General features: G+C 44.3%; 1 protein-coding gene across 8 annotated transcripts in view; it reads right to left on the bottom strand.

Annotated features, from left to right (window-relative positions):
- Positions 1–17,305, bottom strand: part of C9H10orf90 (chromosome 9 C10orf90 homolog) — a 239,936-nt gene that overhangs the window by 74,311 nt on the left and 148,320 nt on the right. For 6 of the 8 annotated variants that reach the window (XM_074003071.1, XM_045361732.3, XM_045361731.3 and 3 more), the window contains one exon: positions 6,826–6,917. The exons of the other annotated variants lie outside the window; for them this stretch is intronic. Coding sequence is in view for 5 of the 6 variants with exons in the window: in XM_045361732.3 (XP_045217667.2) it covers positions 6,826–6,917 (92 nt within the window). In the remaining variant the exon portion in view is untranslated. The remainder of the gene's footprint in view (positions 1–6,825; positions 6,918–17,305) is intronic. 8 annotated transcript variants of the gene reach the window in all.

Raw genomic sequence — 17,305 nt, forward strand, 5'->3', positions numbered from 1 at the left:
TACACCCCAGCACTTAGTGAAGGCTAACAGGGTCCTGGCCTCCGTTTAGACATTCATTACGGTACTTGCTTACAATGAATCCTTGCATAGAACTGCACAGGATCTGGAATGATGTATGTATCCACTAAACTCCCACTGCTTGCAGATAATCTTTGCTTTGGGGGCCTGAGGACATAACTAGATGCCCAACAATTGCCACAGCAGCTCCTAAATCCCAACATGCAGAGAATGGCCTGGGATGTTACAAGTACAGGTTCCCCAGGCCCCGAGACTGATTCTGTAGGTTGTGGGTGGCACCCAGGCATTTGCATTTCAACTGATATCCCAGTGATTCTGATGTAGGTGATCTGGGTCGCATACTTTGAGAAACACAGACAAGTTGTGAGGCTGCTGGTCTTCTCAAGACAACACATTTTGGAGAGGAAGGGCCTGTGTATGTTGGAAGCAGGGTCTTTGCTCATTCCAAGAGGTGACAGCAAGCACAGTAGCATTTTTATTTTCTTCAGGGCAGGACTAATGTTTGCTGACTCAAATAACTGCATGTTTCCCACTAGCTGGACATTTGGCATGGCAAGTCCACATGGCTGCAGGAGGGCCAGTGTGTGATCGTAGCTGCCTGAGGGGCTCTGTATCCTTAGAGTCAGGCATGAGAAGACGGTTGGCTTCTTTTGCATGACAATCTCCGTCACATTATATGTGGTTTTTTTTTAAAAAAAAGATACATAGGAAGTTGTACATTCAAAAGATACCCAGAGATGAGCAACAAGGAAGAAATAGGCAGGAGAGTCATTTTAAAATTTACTTCATTTAAAAATAAATCAAAATATCCCTGGCTACTTTTTTTCCAAAAAAAAAAACGGTCAATGCAGTAGCACCGAGTCATGAAAGGGGACATTCAGCCCTCTCTTTTAGCCCAACGGCTGCTTCACACTTCCAGATCATATCATGCGTTGCTTCCCTGAGGCTAGCTCTGCTGGAACTCCTGTCAAGTGGGGCTTCCTCTCTAGTAGTTGTCAGCCCAGGGTTCATCAGTCACCTGGGAACTTGTCCAAACCCTAATGCCCAGGCCTCATTCCCAGACAATTACATTGGAATTCCTGGGCAGGCAGGCCCAGGCATCAGTGTTCTTAGAGCTTCCAGTGAGATTCCAGCCTGCAGCCCCAACACTTCTGTGGCACCCTGAATCCTTTCCACTTGTACCACTTTTTATGGATGTAGTTTACATACAAGAAAACTGAAATGCACCTAGTGCCTATTTCACTTGGTACACAGTCCCTCCCATTTTAGTTAAATTTAGTTCTGATCATAATTGTTCTTGTGTACCCTACGAGGAGTGCAATCATACCCAGTAGGAACTCCTTTGACACTGCTCTTTGAAGAAAAAAAAAAAAAAAGACCCACTTTGGAAACTGCAGTGTAGGTCTTATTTTATAGGGCAATGTTTCCCAAAGTTTGTGCCAGGGACTGCCTGCATAGAAACCACCTAGAGTGAGTGAGTGAGTGAGAGACAGAGAGAGAGAGAGAGAGATGGTGTGTGTGTGTGTGTGTGTGTATGTGTGTGTGTGTGTGCTGATGGGGACATGTTAAAAATGTAGATTTCTAGACCTCTCCCTCCTTGGACCTAGGTTGCTCAGGATCTATGGGATAAAGCCTAGAATTTGTGCCTTTCACCAGCTCCCAGGTGATTCTTCTGCATGGATATGGTGGGAAGGATGCCAGCCTAGGACTCAGGCCAGCTGGGGTCTAGCGTGAGCCGGGACTCCCATACTGGCTACAGGACCTTGGACAGGGCCTTTGGCTGTCACAGCTGCTAAGCAAGGAGAAAACAGGGGTGATTCTTGGGGGGAGTCCTCCAGGCTTCCCCGTACTGTGGTCTCCACTATCAAGAGAGTACCTATTCTTCAGGCTCAGGACACCATGACACCCGTGAGCTTGGCGTCAACAAGGGGTGTGTTGCTGGGAATGAGTGAATGTCATCTCACCCTGGAACGACAGGAATGGGAAATACCTGACGCTGGCTACATGTCTGGACTGAGCCCTGAAGCCACAGTCAGAGCCCAGGGCCGTGCATACTGAGGGATGCCCCCAGGCTGTGCTGAGGGGCTGCAGGCCTGTACGTCCCTCCAGAAGATCCTAGCAGCCCAGAGGACAGGATAAGGAATTAGCCACCGTTTCATTAAGTGGGGCCTGGCAAGTGTGACCGTGATGTTTTGACTCTATGAGATGTGAATGGATGCGGGAAGAGCAATCATGAACGGCATGAACTTGAACTTATTTCTGAAGCTCTGGAGTCACTCAGGATGTCAAGGTGACACTGCTCCTGAGGGACAAATACTGATGAATGCCCAGTTCCAAAGAAAAATCGATTTGCCCTCTCAAGATACCAATGTGTGATGTAATTCTCCGGTACTCTTCCCATGACCCAGCAGAAACGAGTGGATATCCGACATAATCCAACCTACAGTGGAGTGAGGGGTGTTCACATCAAAGCGATACCATATTTCAGTGGACTTTACAATGGAATGCATTTGAGTTTACCTGAATTACATAAACAGAAATGACTCATTGTATATCCAATACATTGAAATTTTGCTGATAGACATGTAGAAGTCATGTAATTTTTTAGGTGCAATTCTATTATTCATAACATACAGTCATGGTCAAACTCTTTAACTGTGTATTCCATGTATTTATTTGTGCACCTACTATGTGCCAAGTGCTGCATTTTCCCAGTGTGTAGTCTCAGCTTTGACAAAAGTCCCCAAACAACAAACTGGGAGATATTGAAAAGGAAACACTGGATGACTCTTTGCTCTTTAATACACAGGACACTCTTGTTTGGGAAGTTCTGTGTATTAAACCCTGCTCTCAGTGAGACCCATTAAATGATTGAAGATAAGGTCCAACCTCTTAAAAATCTATGTGAGTTTGCCAGGGCTACCATAGCACCAAAGTACCACACACTGCGTGACTTAAACAACTGAACTGCTTTTCTCAGTTCTAGGAGCTGGGAGTCTGAGATCAAGGTGTCACAGGGCTGGTTTCTTCTGAGGCCGCTCCTTGGCTTGTAGACGGCCATCTTCTTCCGGCATCTTCACATGGTCCTCCCTCTGTCCTCTGCCCCCATGTGTGGGTCCTAATCTTTTCTTCTTATAAGGACACCAGTCAGATTGGATTAGGACCCACTCTAATGACCTCACTTAATCTTAATCACTTCTTTGAAAGATGCTACCTCCCAACGCAGTCACATTCTGAGAAAGCAGAGGATAGGACTTCAACATATAAATTTAGTGGGGGTTGGGGGGACACGATTCAGCCCCTAACACATCATTTTGTGTTGCATTCCTCTTCTGGGTCTCGGAAACCAAGAAGGGGATGAGATGGGGGGTTATTTAATGTTCCTAAATCAGCCAACTACTTTTAAAACTGGGCAAATTTTCTCTAGAGAGTAATTACCTCCTTTATGCCAAATATCTTCTCAAATTAAGCTATTTCAGGGTGACATTCCATCCTCCTTTCTACTGGGTTAACTAAACATGTCTTTACAAAGAGATTCCTTTCATCTAAAATAAAATTCACTGACATCAGATTTGGTTTAAAAGGAGGATGAAAATCATCTCATATTTACGGTAGAACGTTCGTGTTGGAGAGAGGTCAGATGCGTGGCTGGGTTTTGTCTCGGTTTGGTGAACCATCCATTTCCTGACCAGCACCACACAACGCATTTTTCACATTTTCTTTCCCAGAGATGCTGCTTTAAGATATTGATTTCTCTTAAATGTTTCAAAGATGATTTTGTAGTGCTGGTAACTGTTTTCACAGTTTCATGCTTTTACTGACTGTTTTTAACTTTATATTTATGCCTTGAGGTATTTCTAAGAAGGGCGTAATTTCATAAATTGAAGCCAGAAAGAGTCAAGTAGCAGATGATCAGAGGAATCGGCTCTTAAGCCACTGGAGTGACGATACCTCCATTCCTGTAGCAATTTATTTCTCCAAAGAGTAAGCCTCTCCTCCCATCTCTACCTTGAAACCTGAATTTTTCCCCATTGCTGCTCTGCAACCTGTGCTGGACTTGCCCGAAGATTCTTTGGCTGCAGCTTCCCACAGAAGACTCTGCAGTCCTCTCCGCATTTGCTGCAAACCTGCCTTCCTCCTTTGAGTTGATCTGGAGCCACGGTCACTGTCAGCCTACGGGCATTTCATCCTGAATGGAAGCGCATTTTCCAATGTATGAGCTTGCTCAATTATGTAGCAACAGGGGAAGACAGTTTAAAAACAAATGGAAAAATCTGATCTTTTCTCATTCTGCATCGTGAAACTTTTGCCTTTCCAGGCAGTTACTAAAAACAAAGAACTCAATGCAGTGTGACATAGAGCATTGAAAAGCCAGAAAAAATCTATTTCTTCCCCAATTTTTAAATTGTGGTGAGACACACATAACATTTACTATCTCAGCCATTTTTAAGTGTACAACTTAGTGGTATTAAAATGCATTCATAATGTTGTACAACCATCACCACTATCCATTTCAAGAGCTCTTTTCGTCTTGTAAAACTGAAACTCTATACCCAGTAAACACTCACTTCCCAGTCCCTTTTCTCCATTCCCTCACAACCACCAAGAATCACTGCTTTTTTTTTTTTAAAGGGGAGTGGGTAAGTAAATCCTGACTGCACAACTGCATCTTATATTCTGCAGAAATTAAAAATACAAATTACAAATAATTTAAATGACATGAGGAATTGCTTATGATGGGATATTACAAGAGAATAATACAAGAGAGCTACAAAAGTTAAATTACATCACAGTCTTATGTTAAAGTGCATGGGGAAAATAGAGGAAAATGTACAGATAAATATTTTCTTATTTGTTTCCGTATTTTCCTATTTCTGCATGGGGTTGCTTTTACTTTTATTAAGAGGAAAATTTAAAAAAATTTTTTTAAAGAAGAGAACTCTGTTCTATATTTACTCCTTTTAAATAATCATTTGGCAGAAAAGGTGACTTCCTATCATTGCTACAGCTTGAAAGCGTTTTGGAAGGAAAAATGATCAATCTTGTGGGGGCCCTGGAGGAGAGGCGGAGACTTACGGCAGCCACAGTCGCAGGGCAGCAGGGCAGTCCCTGGCATGTTTCATCATCTTATGGCAGCCTTCTAGTGCACGCCCAGGGACGAGCTCTAAACATTCCAAGTTAGGAAGAAAATTTGAGTCACCTACTGACCAAATTAGATGATCCAGATGATGCCAGAGCAGGTGGTCAGAAGGTATAATTTCCAGAGTTATTGAACTCAGTCATAGATAATGACCAAGCATGAGAGCGAAAGGGGAGAGAGAGAGAGAAAGAGAGAGAGAGAAGTCTGTCTGTGTGTGTGTGTGTGTGTGTGTGTGTGTGTGTGTGTTACAGGGATGCAGCCACATAGCCACAAACATGGACATCAACATTAGTGTCTAAACTCTGATTAATTTATGACATCAATAGGAAAATGCTGAAATTTGCCAGCTCAATGTGAAAAACAGGTGACAAAAAACAGATCCTCAGTTGATATCTGTCTTAAAAAAGAGTAGCGGTGGAGCTCAGCGGGATTGCCCCCACGCCCTTCCCTGACTCGATCTCTCTCCTCCTAACTGGCATCTCCACCTAAGGACGGCTCTCAGTGATCCACTGCTCTTTCCACCCATTTTCCTCCCCAAACCCAGGGCTCTGACTCCTGCTCTGAGGGAGCAAATTAATTACAGCCATGCATCTTTACATCTGGAGACAGTGAGCTTGGTGCTTTCACATAGAAAGGGCTTTAAATATTGATGAGTAAATCTCAGGACCCCAAATAACTTCCTTTCTCCATCTTGTGGGATTTCAAGTCCCGAGTCTCTGAAGGAAATATTGAGCTTTATTAAATACAGAGCTAAATCAAAGTAACACCTAACACAAGCATTTTGGGTAAAAAAAAATTTAACAGGCATCTTTGTTACTTTAATCTGTTATGAGAGAGTGATTCTTATAATTTCACTCTCTCTTAGAACTACAAAAATTGGTAGCAGAATCTCCATTTGTGACAGATAGCAGAAGCCTTGTAAACTGTAACATCTTGGACAGTTTTTTAAGGTGAGAAAGTCCATACTGTAAATCTTGTTAACTCAAAAGAGACTTCCACCATGACAGTCCTTTAGACCAAGCTCAGAACAAAAGCTCCAGAGCCAGGCAGATTATACGAGCTGTGAGATTTGGGGCAAGTCACCTACTGAAGCTGTAGTTTTCTCATTTTTAGGTATTAATATAAGAGCAGTACCTGTCTCATGGGGCTATGGGAAGGATTAACTGAATCAGTCGATTAGTCAGAGCCTGGTATATGATACATTGACAATATTAACCACTGTGCACCAAGCTCTTTTGTTCCCTACAATCTGAAATATTTCATTTCATAAATATGACCTCTGATTTTCTTCCCTGTTCAGACCACTGACACTTTTTGCAGTTCTAACAACCTATACCAGCTTGTTAGATTTCAGAGTATCTCTTTCGCATCTTCAAAATGCTGTATGGCATCATTTTCCCTCTCTTTCTATCTCTCTCTCCAGCAGATAAATTTTAGTTTAAAATTGAGAGCAATTGCCGTATTCTAAGATGTTGCAAGCTTACAAATTGTTGCTGAAGATGATAAAAGAATAATTACATCTATAGCGTGGTTAGATTGTTTGCCGCATTAATTCAATTTTTGACTAAATAAAATAAAACGCAATCACATCACAAGTAGGCCAGTGATTATGTTTTATAGATGGGTGCATTTTGCTGACTATTCTAGAAGTTAGAAATGTATGTTACCTTGGTGAAGTCAGATTTCGCCTCTGTGACATCAGACTGGAGATTTTTAAGGGCAATTTGATCGCTTGTACTGTGGTAGTTGTCCCGTAATCCTAGGCAAAAGGAGATAATATTGCTACTTTTTAGTAGATAAAAGGATAAAATGGAATATATAACTCTACTGTAAAATTTAATGTCACCTACTCACATATTCTATCAGCCAATAGTAAATCCAGGATAGTCTAACCATGACAAAACCTTGTACATTTCTCGTATTCCATCCCATCCATTTAACCTCTCTGGGTTCATTATTAGTTTATTCAGCTGCGAGATTTCTTCCATACGATCGTTTGTGTTCTTTAGACTCAGTCACAATTATACAATTTTAGGCCTATCATATTCACCAGCGTTCCAAGTTTATACTCAGCAGAAGAGAGATTCACATCTATAGATTTCCCAACATCACTAGAGCTAAGAATGAGTGAAATACAAAACTGACCTTCATTCAGCCTCTTCATGCAACCATTATTGGAGGGGTCATGGATGACTCAGAAACTGATATGAACACTGTTTTAGACCCTCTGAGGATAATTTAGTGATCATATCATGAGACACTCTACGTAAAATCCCCCACCTGTGCCTCTCTGTGAGTGTCTGCCACAAAGATAGCTAAGAATATTGTCAGGTCCAGCTGGACGGAGCAGCAGACCGAGAACTGGAGGAGCGGGATTCTAGTCCTGGATCCCCCAAGCACTAGCTTAATAACAGTGGACATATCTGTGGATCTACTCTGCCTGAATTCCTCATCCACCAAACCTGCCCTGAGTGCCTCACGGAGTCCTGGGCAGAAGCTTTCCCTCAGATGCAAGCCAGCAGTACTACAAAGTCTACCCAGGGCTTACACGGCCTTACACTACGGGGCTGTAATAAATGGCTCCCCAGCTGCTAGTGCAGGTGATGAGAAAGAAGAGATTTATGAAAGCAGCTCCCTAAACTAGAGTCCTGCCTTTATCAACTCATCAAAAAGGTTTATGAACATTTTAGATATACAGTCACGCACTGCACAACAACCTTTCAGTCAGTGAAGGACTGCATATATGACAGTGGTCCAATAAGATTATAATGGAGCTGAAAAATTCTTATCACCTACTGACACTGTAGCCATCAGAACGTTGTAGTATAATTGTTTGTTTAAATAAAAGTAGTGTAGCCTAAGTGTGCAATGCTCGTAGTCTACAGTAGTAGACAATACTGTCCTAGGCCTCCCCATTCACTCACCACTCACGCACTCACGCACTCACTCACTCATCCAGACCAACTTCCAGTCCTGCAAGCTCCATTCACGGGAGTTGTCCTATACAGGTAGCCCATTTTCTACCTTTTAGCCTGTATTTTTACTGTATCCTGTTTATGTTCAGATATGTTTGGATATACAAACGCTTACCACTGTGTTACAATTGCCTACAGTATTTAGCACAGTCGGACACTATACACGTTTCTAGCCTGGGAACAATAGGCCATACCATACGGTCTAAGTGTGTAGGAGGCTATACCATCTAGGTTTGTACATTCTACAAGGTTCGCACACCAACAAAATCCCCCAACCACATTTCTCAGAACATATCCCCATCCTGAAGCACTGCATGGCTGTAACTTAAAGAGTTTTATGAGGAAAATAATGTGCTCTAATATTTTCAAGTTTGGCAGATTTGCAGAAGGGTCAGGACATGGCTCGAGGGAATTTCAAGGGCCACCATTGACCTGTCCAGAGCCTGGCTGTGTCTCACCTTGTCCTTGGGTAACAGTGAGCGCCATCAGCTCTAATTCAGATGTGGGGCTGTGCCTCCATCTATGACTGCTATTGAGTGACAGAGACAGTTATCCAAGATGATGTGCACAGATTACTTTTTGTGAAGCACAAATATAAGAGCTGAAAGGTCTTTTGGATTCCTGTGCAGAGCTGATGCATCATGATGAACTGACAATAAAGCTGATGAAGACAGAAATCCTACTCTGGTCATGTGGCATCGCATGTGGTTAAGAACTTTGGAGTCAGCACAGGCTGAGGCTAGACAGGTCTGGGCCTGCAGGTTTGGCCCCAGGCCGACCTACAGTGGATGGGCTGTATACCCTCTCTGAATTTCTTCTTTCATAAAATGCATGCAATAACACCTCCTGCAAAAATGCTGCCTTGCCATCAGTGCACTGAGGATACTGAATGGAAAGCATTTGGGCAGGGTGGAGTGTGGAGTTAATGTTTTATAAATGACACCAGTTATGATTGGCAATGAGCAGGATCAAGGCAGCCCTCCCCAAGACCCAACTGGTCGCTATCACTGTGGCATCAGTGGTCAGGAAGTCGCTGGAATCACAGCACAGAGTCCCAGCACCTGAATCCCAGATCTGGTTACTAGTGTGGCTTTGAGCAAGTTACTCAGCATCCTTTGGTTCCTCACCATGAGATGAAGACAATAAGGGTATCTGCTTCAGAGGGTTACTATAAGCAATTAAATGACATAACTACCCTTAGTGCAACGTTCAGCACATAACAACATGCAGCAAACACTAGCTTTGGGGAGATGCCTTGTCTCCAGCAGGGAGGCGGAGGAACTGCCATGATCAGATACACAAAGGCTGGGCACGAGCTGCCTGCGGTTGCTATGACAATTGACCACAAATTCAGGGCCTACACAACACCAATGTGGTATTCTCCAGTTCTAGAGGTCAGAAGTCCAACCTGGCCTCACTGGGCTAAAATCAAGGTGGTGGCAGGGCTAGGTTCCTTTCTGAAAGCTCTGGGGCAGGATTCTTTTCCTTGCCTTTTTCAGCTTGTAGAGGCTACCTGCATTCCTTGGCTCACAGCCCTGCATCGCTCAAACTTCTGCCTCCAATATCACATCTCCTTATCTGACTCTGACCCTTCTTCCTCCCTCTTGTAAGGACCCTTGGATTAGATTGAGCCCACCTGGAAATTCCAGGCTACCCTCCCCGTCTCCAGGTTATTAACTAAATCTCATTTGCCAAGTCCCTTTGGCCAAGGTAACATATTTATAAGTTTCAGGGATTAAGACATGAACATCTTTGTGGGAGGGGGGACATTATTCTGCCCACTACAGACTAGTTGAGGAGATGGAGGCACATGTATTGGATGTAATGTAGGGCCTTTAAAATAATGAATATAAAGTCTATATAGCAACATGAGAAAGTGCTTACAATGCTATGTTTATCAAAAGAAGGAAAAAGCCTATGAACCACATGACTGCAACATTTAAAAAGTGTGTGTAGACATCTGAAAAAATAGTAAAGTTGTAACCGCATCAAGAAAGTGCCCTGGTTAAAGAAACGGGCAGAGGGTGTACAGGCCCTGAACACAGCAGCATACACTCCAAACAGGGCTTTGTCTCTAACTAAACTTCATTGATTCCCATGCCCCATTTGTGAAATTAGAATATGTGGTGGAGACTGTCTGAGTCCTGCCCTTTGCTGGGGAACTGCCACATACCTCAGCTGTTGGGAGAGTGACTGACAATGGCTCATAGCTTCGCTCTGAGAATGACCCTCCACGTTGAAGCACAGCCCAGGATGACTCTTAGGAATACAAAGGTTGGGGCCAGGCGCAGATGGCTCACTCCTGTAATCCCAGCACTTTGGGAGGCTGAGGCAGGTGGATCATAAGGTCAAGAGATGGAGACCCTCCTGGCCAACATGGTGAAATCCCATCTCTACCACAAAAATTAGCTGGGCGTGATGGTGCACACCAGTAGTCCCAGCAACTCGGGAGGCTGAAGCAGGAGAATTGCTTGAACCCACGAGGTGGAGGTTGCAGTGAGCTGAGATCATGTCATTGCACTCCAGCCTGGCAACAGAGTGACACTCCCTCTCAAAAAAAAAAAAAAAAAAAAAAAAAAGGAGTACAAAGGTCAGGACAGCTCTGCCTTTTATGCTCCAGAGCAAAAACCAAAGGCCTGACTTCACCTGACATCCTTGTTTGGCTCTTCCCCCTTCCTTATCAGGTTTCCCTCACTCTTCTGTGGTTCTTATCCTGAAGAACAGCCCAACCCCACTGCCCTCAGGCTCTGCCCCTCAGAAACCTTACCCGAGACAGGGTCCTCCCTGTATTGCTGCTCAACAGCGAGGGCTCCCAAAATGTGGTCCCCAGACCAGCAGCATCCATACGATGGGGGCACTTGTTAGAAACTCACATTCTTGTGTCTCACCTACTGACCTGCAGACCTAGCAAATGAGGAGCTTTGAGGAGGTTCAGCCCTATGCTTTAGCAAGCATTCCCGGACATTTGGCACAGCCCACATCCAGGAGTGCTTGTTGATCTAAGACAACTTAAGACATCTTTTACAGATGGTGAGTCTGAAGCCCCAGAAGAGAATCATAATGCCTTGATTCGAAAACCACTGCATGACTTTTAGAAAAATCACACCTAGTCTGTGGGCATGGGAATCTCAATGAGGCTTTTCATCAATGGTTTCACTTCAAACAAAACTGTCATAGAAAAAAAAAAAAAAAAAGTCATGAGAGCCAGCATGCTTTTATTTTGAAAGTAATTAAAAACCAGCCCAATTAGCCCCCCAAAGTTATTGCTGGTTTATGACTCACTTGTGTTTGCTACCCAGGACGCGGACCCTCTGTACCCAGGGAATGTGTGTGTTCACTAGTAGGTGCCAAGAGCTCTTCTCTCCTAAGATGATTGGAAGGATTGCATCTGCTGCTATCTCCATCAGCCTGAACCACACATCCCAAACCATTCCTCACTTTGAGCACCTTCCCAGAGGCTACAACCACCATGAATGAACATACCACGAGGTCCTGAGTCAAGCACTTTGAGAATCCTGGTTTCCTGCCTGGAGGGTGGTGTGTGTTTCAGCAACGGAATTCCACTGAGCAGGAATTTAGGCAGTGCTCAGGGCGTGTGGGGCCCTGAGCTGAGAGATAAAGGCATGCTCTCTTTTTCCAGCAACTGTAAGAGAAAGTCACGGCTTTGCTATCCCTGGCCTTAATAAGCCACAGACAGAGCCCTTCCAGCAGAGGGAACCAGGAAAAGTTGGTGGGAGGGAGGAGACACTTGACATGGCCTTGTCAGATAGGGTTGGGTTTAGACACAGGTGAACGGAGTGGAGAGGGATCGTGGCACAGCCCAAGCCACAGTCAAACAGAAAGGCAGGAATGGCTTAAGATAAAGTATAAAAGCAGAAAAATCTAGCTTATTTGGAGAATAGCAAGTAGAATATTGGTTGAATCATAGAATATGGTTAAAAATTATGTCCAATTCCAATCTGTTGCCCAATACTGCTTGGCTTGTCTCTACAAAAGTAGCAGACAAGCACCATCACATATTGCCTCGTGAACTGATCCACCCAAGAAATGTGCAAATGGCAAATGCCCAGAGGCCTTCAGTTTGTTTAATAATTACACTTACTCTCCTACCTACATCATTAGCGTCAGAGGCAGGGAAGGGACACTCAAATCTTACTTCTTGGATTTTTACATGCCTTCTCTTATTTCTAGTCTTATGGAAGTCAAGGTTTATTCTGAATTTTCACCATCCTTTTAACAATACTCCTTGTTAATATTTTAAAACAGATGTTTCTCTGAGAGAACCACTTTTCAGCTTTAAATTCAGCTAATCATCTCGGTGTGATTCGATGCTATTGACTACCCAGTTTCTCCGGGAAGTCTTCCTGTCTTCGACTTCTCGTCTCGTCTTTTTCCTCTTGGCTACTGTATCTTACTTTCTTTTGGGGGTTCTCTCCTTGACATTCCTCTGTCCTGCCTTTGTGCCCTCTTTGCAAACCTGAGGGACCAATCCAGCCAAGGAGAGGCCAGATCCCCTCCGTGAGCACCGCCTCAGAGCCAGCTGCCTCCAAGTCGCCTCAAACAGCTTTTGCAAAAGGAAACCAACCAGACCCCTTCATGGTTCTCCGTCCCTTCTTCCTCCTATGTCATCGCCTTGGCCAGTGGCCGAGCAAAAACCAAAGGCCTGACTTCATCTGAGGCAACATCCTCCTCACCCTCCCACTGCCCTCACTGGAAACAGAGGCGCCCACTCCGCACCCTCCTCCTCACCTCCAACATCCAACTGAAAGCCAAGGCCAAGGCCGTTTGCTCCTGAAAGAAAGGCTCTGCTCCATTGCATCAGTTCACCTCCCTGCCCTGCTGGTGTCAGCAAGGTCACAATCAAGCTGGTGACCCCACCAGCCTTATCTCCCAGCCGGTCCTGCCAAACCTTCTTGACATTGCCAGTGTGTGACTGTGAAGGCCACATGGTCCTTCGAAAACTCAAATGCAAGGGACGTGTTTCTCCCCAAGAAAAGGTACAAAATCGAAGCACACATGTAGAGGGACCCTGGGAGTTAAAGGAGCTCAGGTTAGAAATCCTTAAACCCAGTCTGCTTCCCACAGGTGGCTGGCTTGATGACTGTGAGTGCTGCCTTCCCCTTTTCCCCCACTGGGCTAACTCCTAACTCCTCACTGGTGACATGGCTCAAGATCGCTTCTCTTAGAAGGACGTCCCGATCCACCGCTACCCCACATGGCCCCCAAGATGGACTGGAGCCTGCATTCATCCCCAGGACTTCCGTGAAAAGTGACCACAAAGGGAACAGCTGGATACAACAGGGATTTACTGCCTCCCAGTTCTGGAGGCCAGAAATCCAGGTGTCAGGACCGTGTTCCCTCTGAAGGCCCTAGGGGAGGACCCTTCCTTGCCCTTCCCAGTGTCCCATGGTCGCTGGCATCCTCTGTGTCCCTTGGGTTGGGACAGCCCCTCTCTAATCTCTGCCTCCACCTGTACATGGCCATCTTCCCTGGATGTGCGTCCAAAACTCTCTCCTTTATAAAGACACCAGTCATTGGATGTAAGGCCCACCCTACTCCAGCGTGACCTCATCTTAACTCCATGACGTCTGCCAAGGTCCTTATCCAAATGGCCCTTATCCCAATAAGGTCACATTCACAGGTATCAGGGGTTAGACCTGGAACATATCCTTTTCAGAACACTATTCAGCCAGCCCACACCAGCACCCCCGACAGGCGCTACCGTGCATCCTTTTCATGCTGTTGTGTAATGATCTGTTCCTGAGTATCTCCCCAAGTTAGCCCAGGTCTTTAGAGATACCTGGTTCATCTCCTTTCCCCTGGGGCCTCACACAGTACTGGGCCCAGAAGACACTCAGTGTGGACAGAATGAACAGATTACTTTATATTTTAATAACGGTTATATCTGTGGGAAAGAATTAGAACGTACCTTCTCCAGACAGTTTGAGCATATTCTACTGAGGTTTCAAAGCCATTTTACTCAGTTTCAAAGGTCTTTTAATGACAAGGACGCATTTGGCTAAATGAAAGAAAAAAATGGCCACAGTTTACCTCTGTAACTAGGCTCCGAATGAGTCAGGCTTCCACCTTCCGGCCTCGGCCAAAGAACCTCAAAGCTCTATGTGTGATGAAGTCACCGGAATGTTTACAGGGCAACCATGGGAGGGGGCATACAAGCCCACCTTGTGACATTTCTTGTTAGCAGCAATCATCTCTTTGATGTTTACATCTGAGGCTTCTTTGACGAGTAAAACAAGTTTGCATGAGAGTTATTTAAAAGTTTTCTTAGTATTAAAATATATCCAGATAACATCACACTGGTGATTAGTCTACTTGTTACCAATTTTTTTTACAAACGGTTTATATAGAAAATTGAGCAATATAAAAATTTACCATGCAAGCTCTTATAAGAATGATTGGTTTTCAATCTAATGAAATATCTGACACTAAATTATAATGAGCATTGTTTTATAATTTATACCCAACCAAATTTGAGGTAGCTTATAGTTAATAATGCAGTTTAAAAACAGTAAAACAAACTGATTTTAAAAAAAAAAAAAAAAAAAAAAAAAGCACATAATGAGCTGGAGAAGTCACTGAATCAAACTCAAAAACCTGGGCTAAAGATGGCACTGGCAGCTGGGTGTGGTGGCTCACGCCTGTAATCCCAGCACTTTGTGGAGGCCGAGGTGGGCAGATCACCTAAGGCCAGAAGTTCGAGACCAGCCTGACCAACATGGAGAAACCCCATTTCTACTAAAAGTACAAAATTAGTCAGTCATGGTGATGCATGCCTGTAATCCCAGCTACTTGGGAGGCTGAGACAGGAGAATTGCTTGAACCCGGGAGGCGGAGGTTGCGGTGAGCCAAGATCGTGCCATTGCACTCCGGCCTGGGCAACAAGAACAAAACTCCATTTCAAAAACAAACAAAAAGAAAAAGAGAGACAGCACTGGCACAGACGAATCACAACGACAGGGTGAGTTCCCCACTGCCGAAGTAAAGGGGAAATGTGAGAAATTGCATAACTTATTGCCTTTCCAATGAAATACACCATTTTATAAGGCGAGCAGTTTTTATTTTCTGGGATAAAGCCTGGGTCATTATATAAATGCACAGTGGCTTTGTAAGCCGTTTCACAAACACAAGACAAATGGAAATTTCACTGGATAATCCCAAGCCCCTTGCGTCTGGTCAGGGTCTCCGTCACATCATAATGGCTAAAACGCATTGCACATTAATCGTGAGCCACACACCTGCTAAACACTGGTCAGGTGTTATCTCCTTTAATGGAAGAAATGACCTTGTGGGGAGGGCACTATGACTACTCATTTTACAGATGAGGAAGTTGAGCTCCATTTATGTCTCTTACTAGGTGTCACCCCTCCCGTAAGACTAAAGCTGTGAGTTTGCAATATGAATAATCACTGTACATGATTAGGAGAAGGCAAAAGTAGAGCTGCTTGAGTTTTGACGCCTGGTCCAGGTTGACGCTTGGTGCCACCACATTTTAACGCTGTCTAACCTTGGATGAGCCACGTAACCTCCTTGCCTCTGTTTGTTCCTCTGTAAGAGAGAGGCTGGCATAGGCTTTGTTGGGCTGGGAATCATTAAATGAGGCAAATAAAGGTTTTCATGGGCTCAGCACAGTGCTGTCACAGAACGGGCCCTCAAAAAACAATGTGTTATTAGCCACAGTTTTACACATAATTTTCATCTCTCTCAGAAAATTATGGGTTATAATGAAGACGTTGTAAAATCCTATTCTGCTGAATTTTGTAGTCACTTGGGCTTTAGCTGAATCTGAGACCCGTGGAGTGTGAAGCATGGTCCTCCGGCCCGTGGCAGCCAGGGTGGGATGTTCCAGCTTCGTTTTCCCTGTGGCTGGAGTGTGGGTATCTCCTAGTGACAGAGCAGGAGCACCAGCCTCAAGGATGATGATGACAACCAAATACAATAATGCACGTGAAAGCACCCCGCTCATGGGTACCACATCGATGTGATCAAGCCAGTATCTCAGAGCCGCAAACATTTACGGACAAAATAGCATGTTTGAGGGCCTGAGTTGGGTGCTGAGATAGCAACGATGCAGAGAACACAGGAATCCCTGCCTTGGAAGAACTCACAGTCTAATGGGGAGATGACACACATAAAGAGATATTTTTCCATGCAATGTGGATCTGACCATTTTCTTTTCTCTCACGAGTTGTCTCGTGTTTTGATACTCGTGGTAAAATACACATAAAATGTACCATGTTCATTATTTCTAAGTGTGCAGTGGTATTAAGTACTTTCCTAACATGCAAGAGTTACCATCATCCATCTCCAGAACTCTTTAACCTGCAAAATGGAAACTCTCTCCCCATTAAACACTAACTCCCCCTTCCCACCTTCCCTCAACCCTTAACAACCACTGTTCTACTGTCTATTCCTACAAATTTGCCTACTCTAGGAACCTTATACAAATGCAATCATACAGTATTTGCCTTTGTGTGGCTTATTTCACTTAGCATGTCTTCAAGGTTCATCCGTGTTGTAGCATGTGTCAGAATTTCCTTCCTTTTTAAGGATAAATGATATGCTATTGAATGTATAGCCTACAATGTCCATATCCCTACATCTGTCAGTGGACACTAGTCGCCACTTAGCTATTGCAAATAATGCTGCAATGAACATGGTTGTACAAATGTGTATCCAAGTCCCTGATTTCAATTCCTTCTTAAGAATTGTATTTTGCCTTTCATTCTATAGTTCTTGATCTTATTCTATAATATTTTCTTAGCACAAACTAGTTCTTGTTTTGAGCGGTAGGTGGGGGTGGCAAGGAGATAGATCTATGGATAGATAAATTTGGTAGTAATCTTAAAACCATCCTTAAAAACATTCCTTCCTCCCTTCATGACCACATGAGCAGAGGGAGCAGGATATAAGAATGAGGGTCTTGTTTTCAGACCTCGATGGACATAAGCAGTTAGACACAGGTGGTCTCTGTTGTGTAACTCAAACATCTTCAATGTGGACATCAATGTGACAGGAAGAGGAGGCACTCTCCTCTCAGAAAGATTCCAGAGCTGGGAGGCAGCCCAGATCAGGGAGAACTGAGACCTGGGTAGCAGGGACAGGAATTCTGTTGGGAAGACCAGGAAATGCACAGCCTCACCTAAGCAGAGAG

The sequence above is a fragment of the Macaca fascicularis genome, chromosome 9, assembly GCF_037993035.2.
Source record: "Macaca fascicularis isolate 582-1 chromosome 9, T2T-MFA8v1.1".
In the NCBI taxonomy this organism is placed as follows: domain Eukaryota; kingdom Metazoa; phylum Chordata; class Mammalia; order Primates; family Cercopithecidae; genus Macaca; species Macaca fascicularis.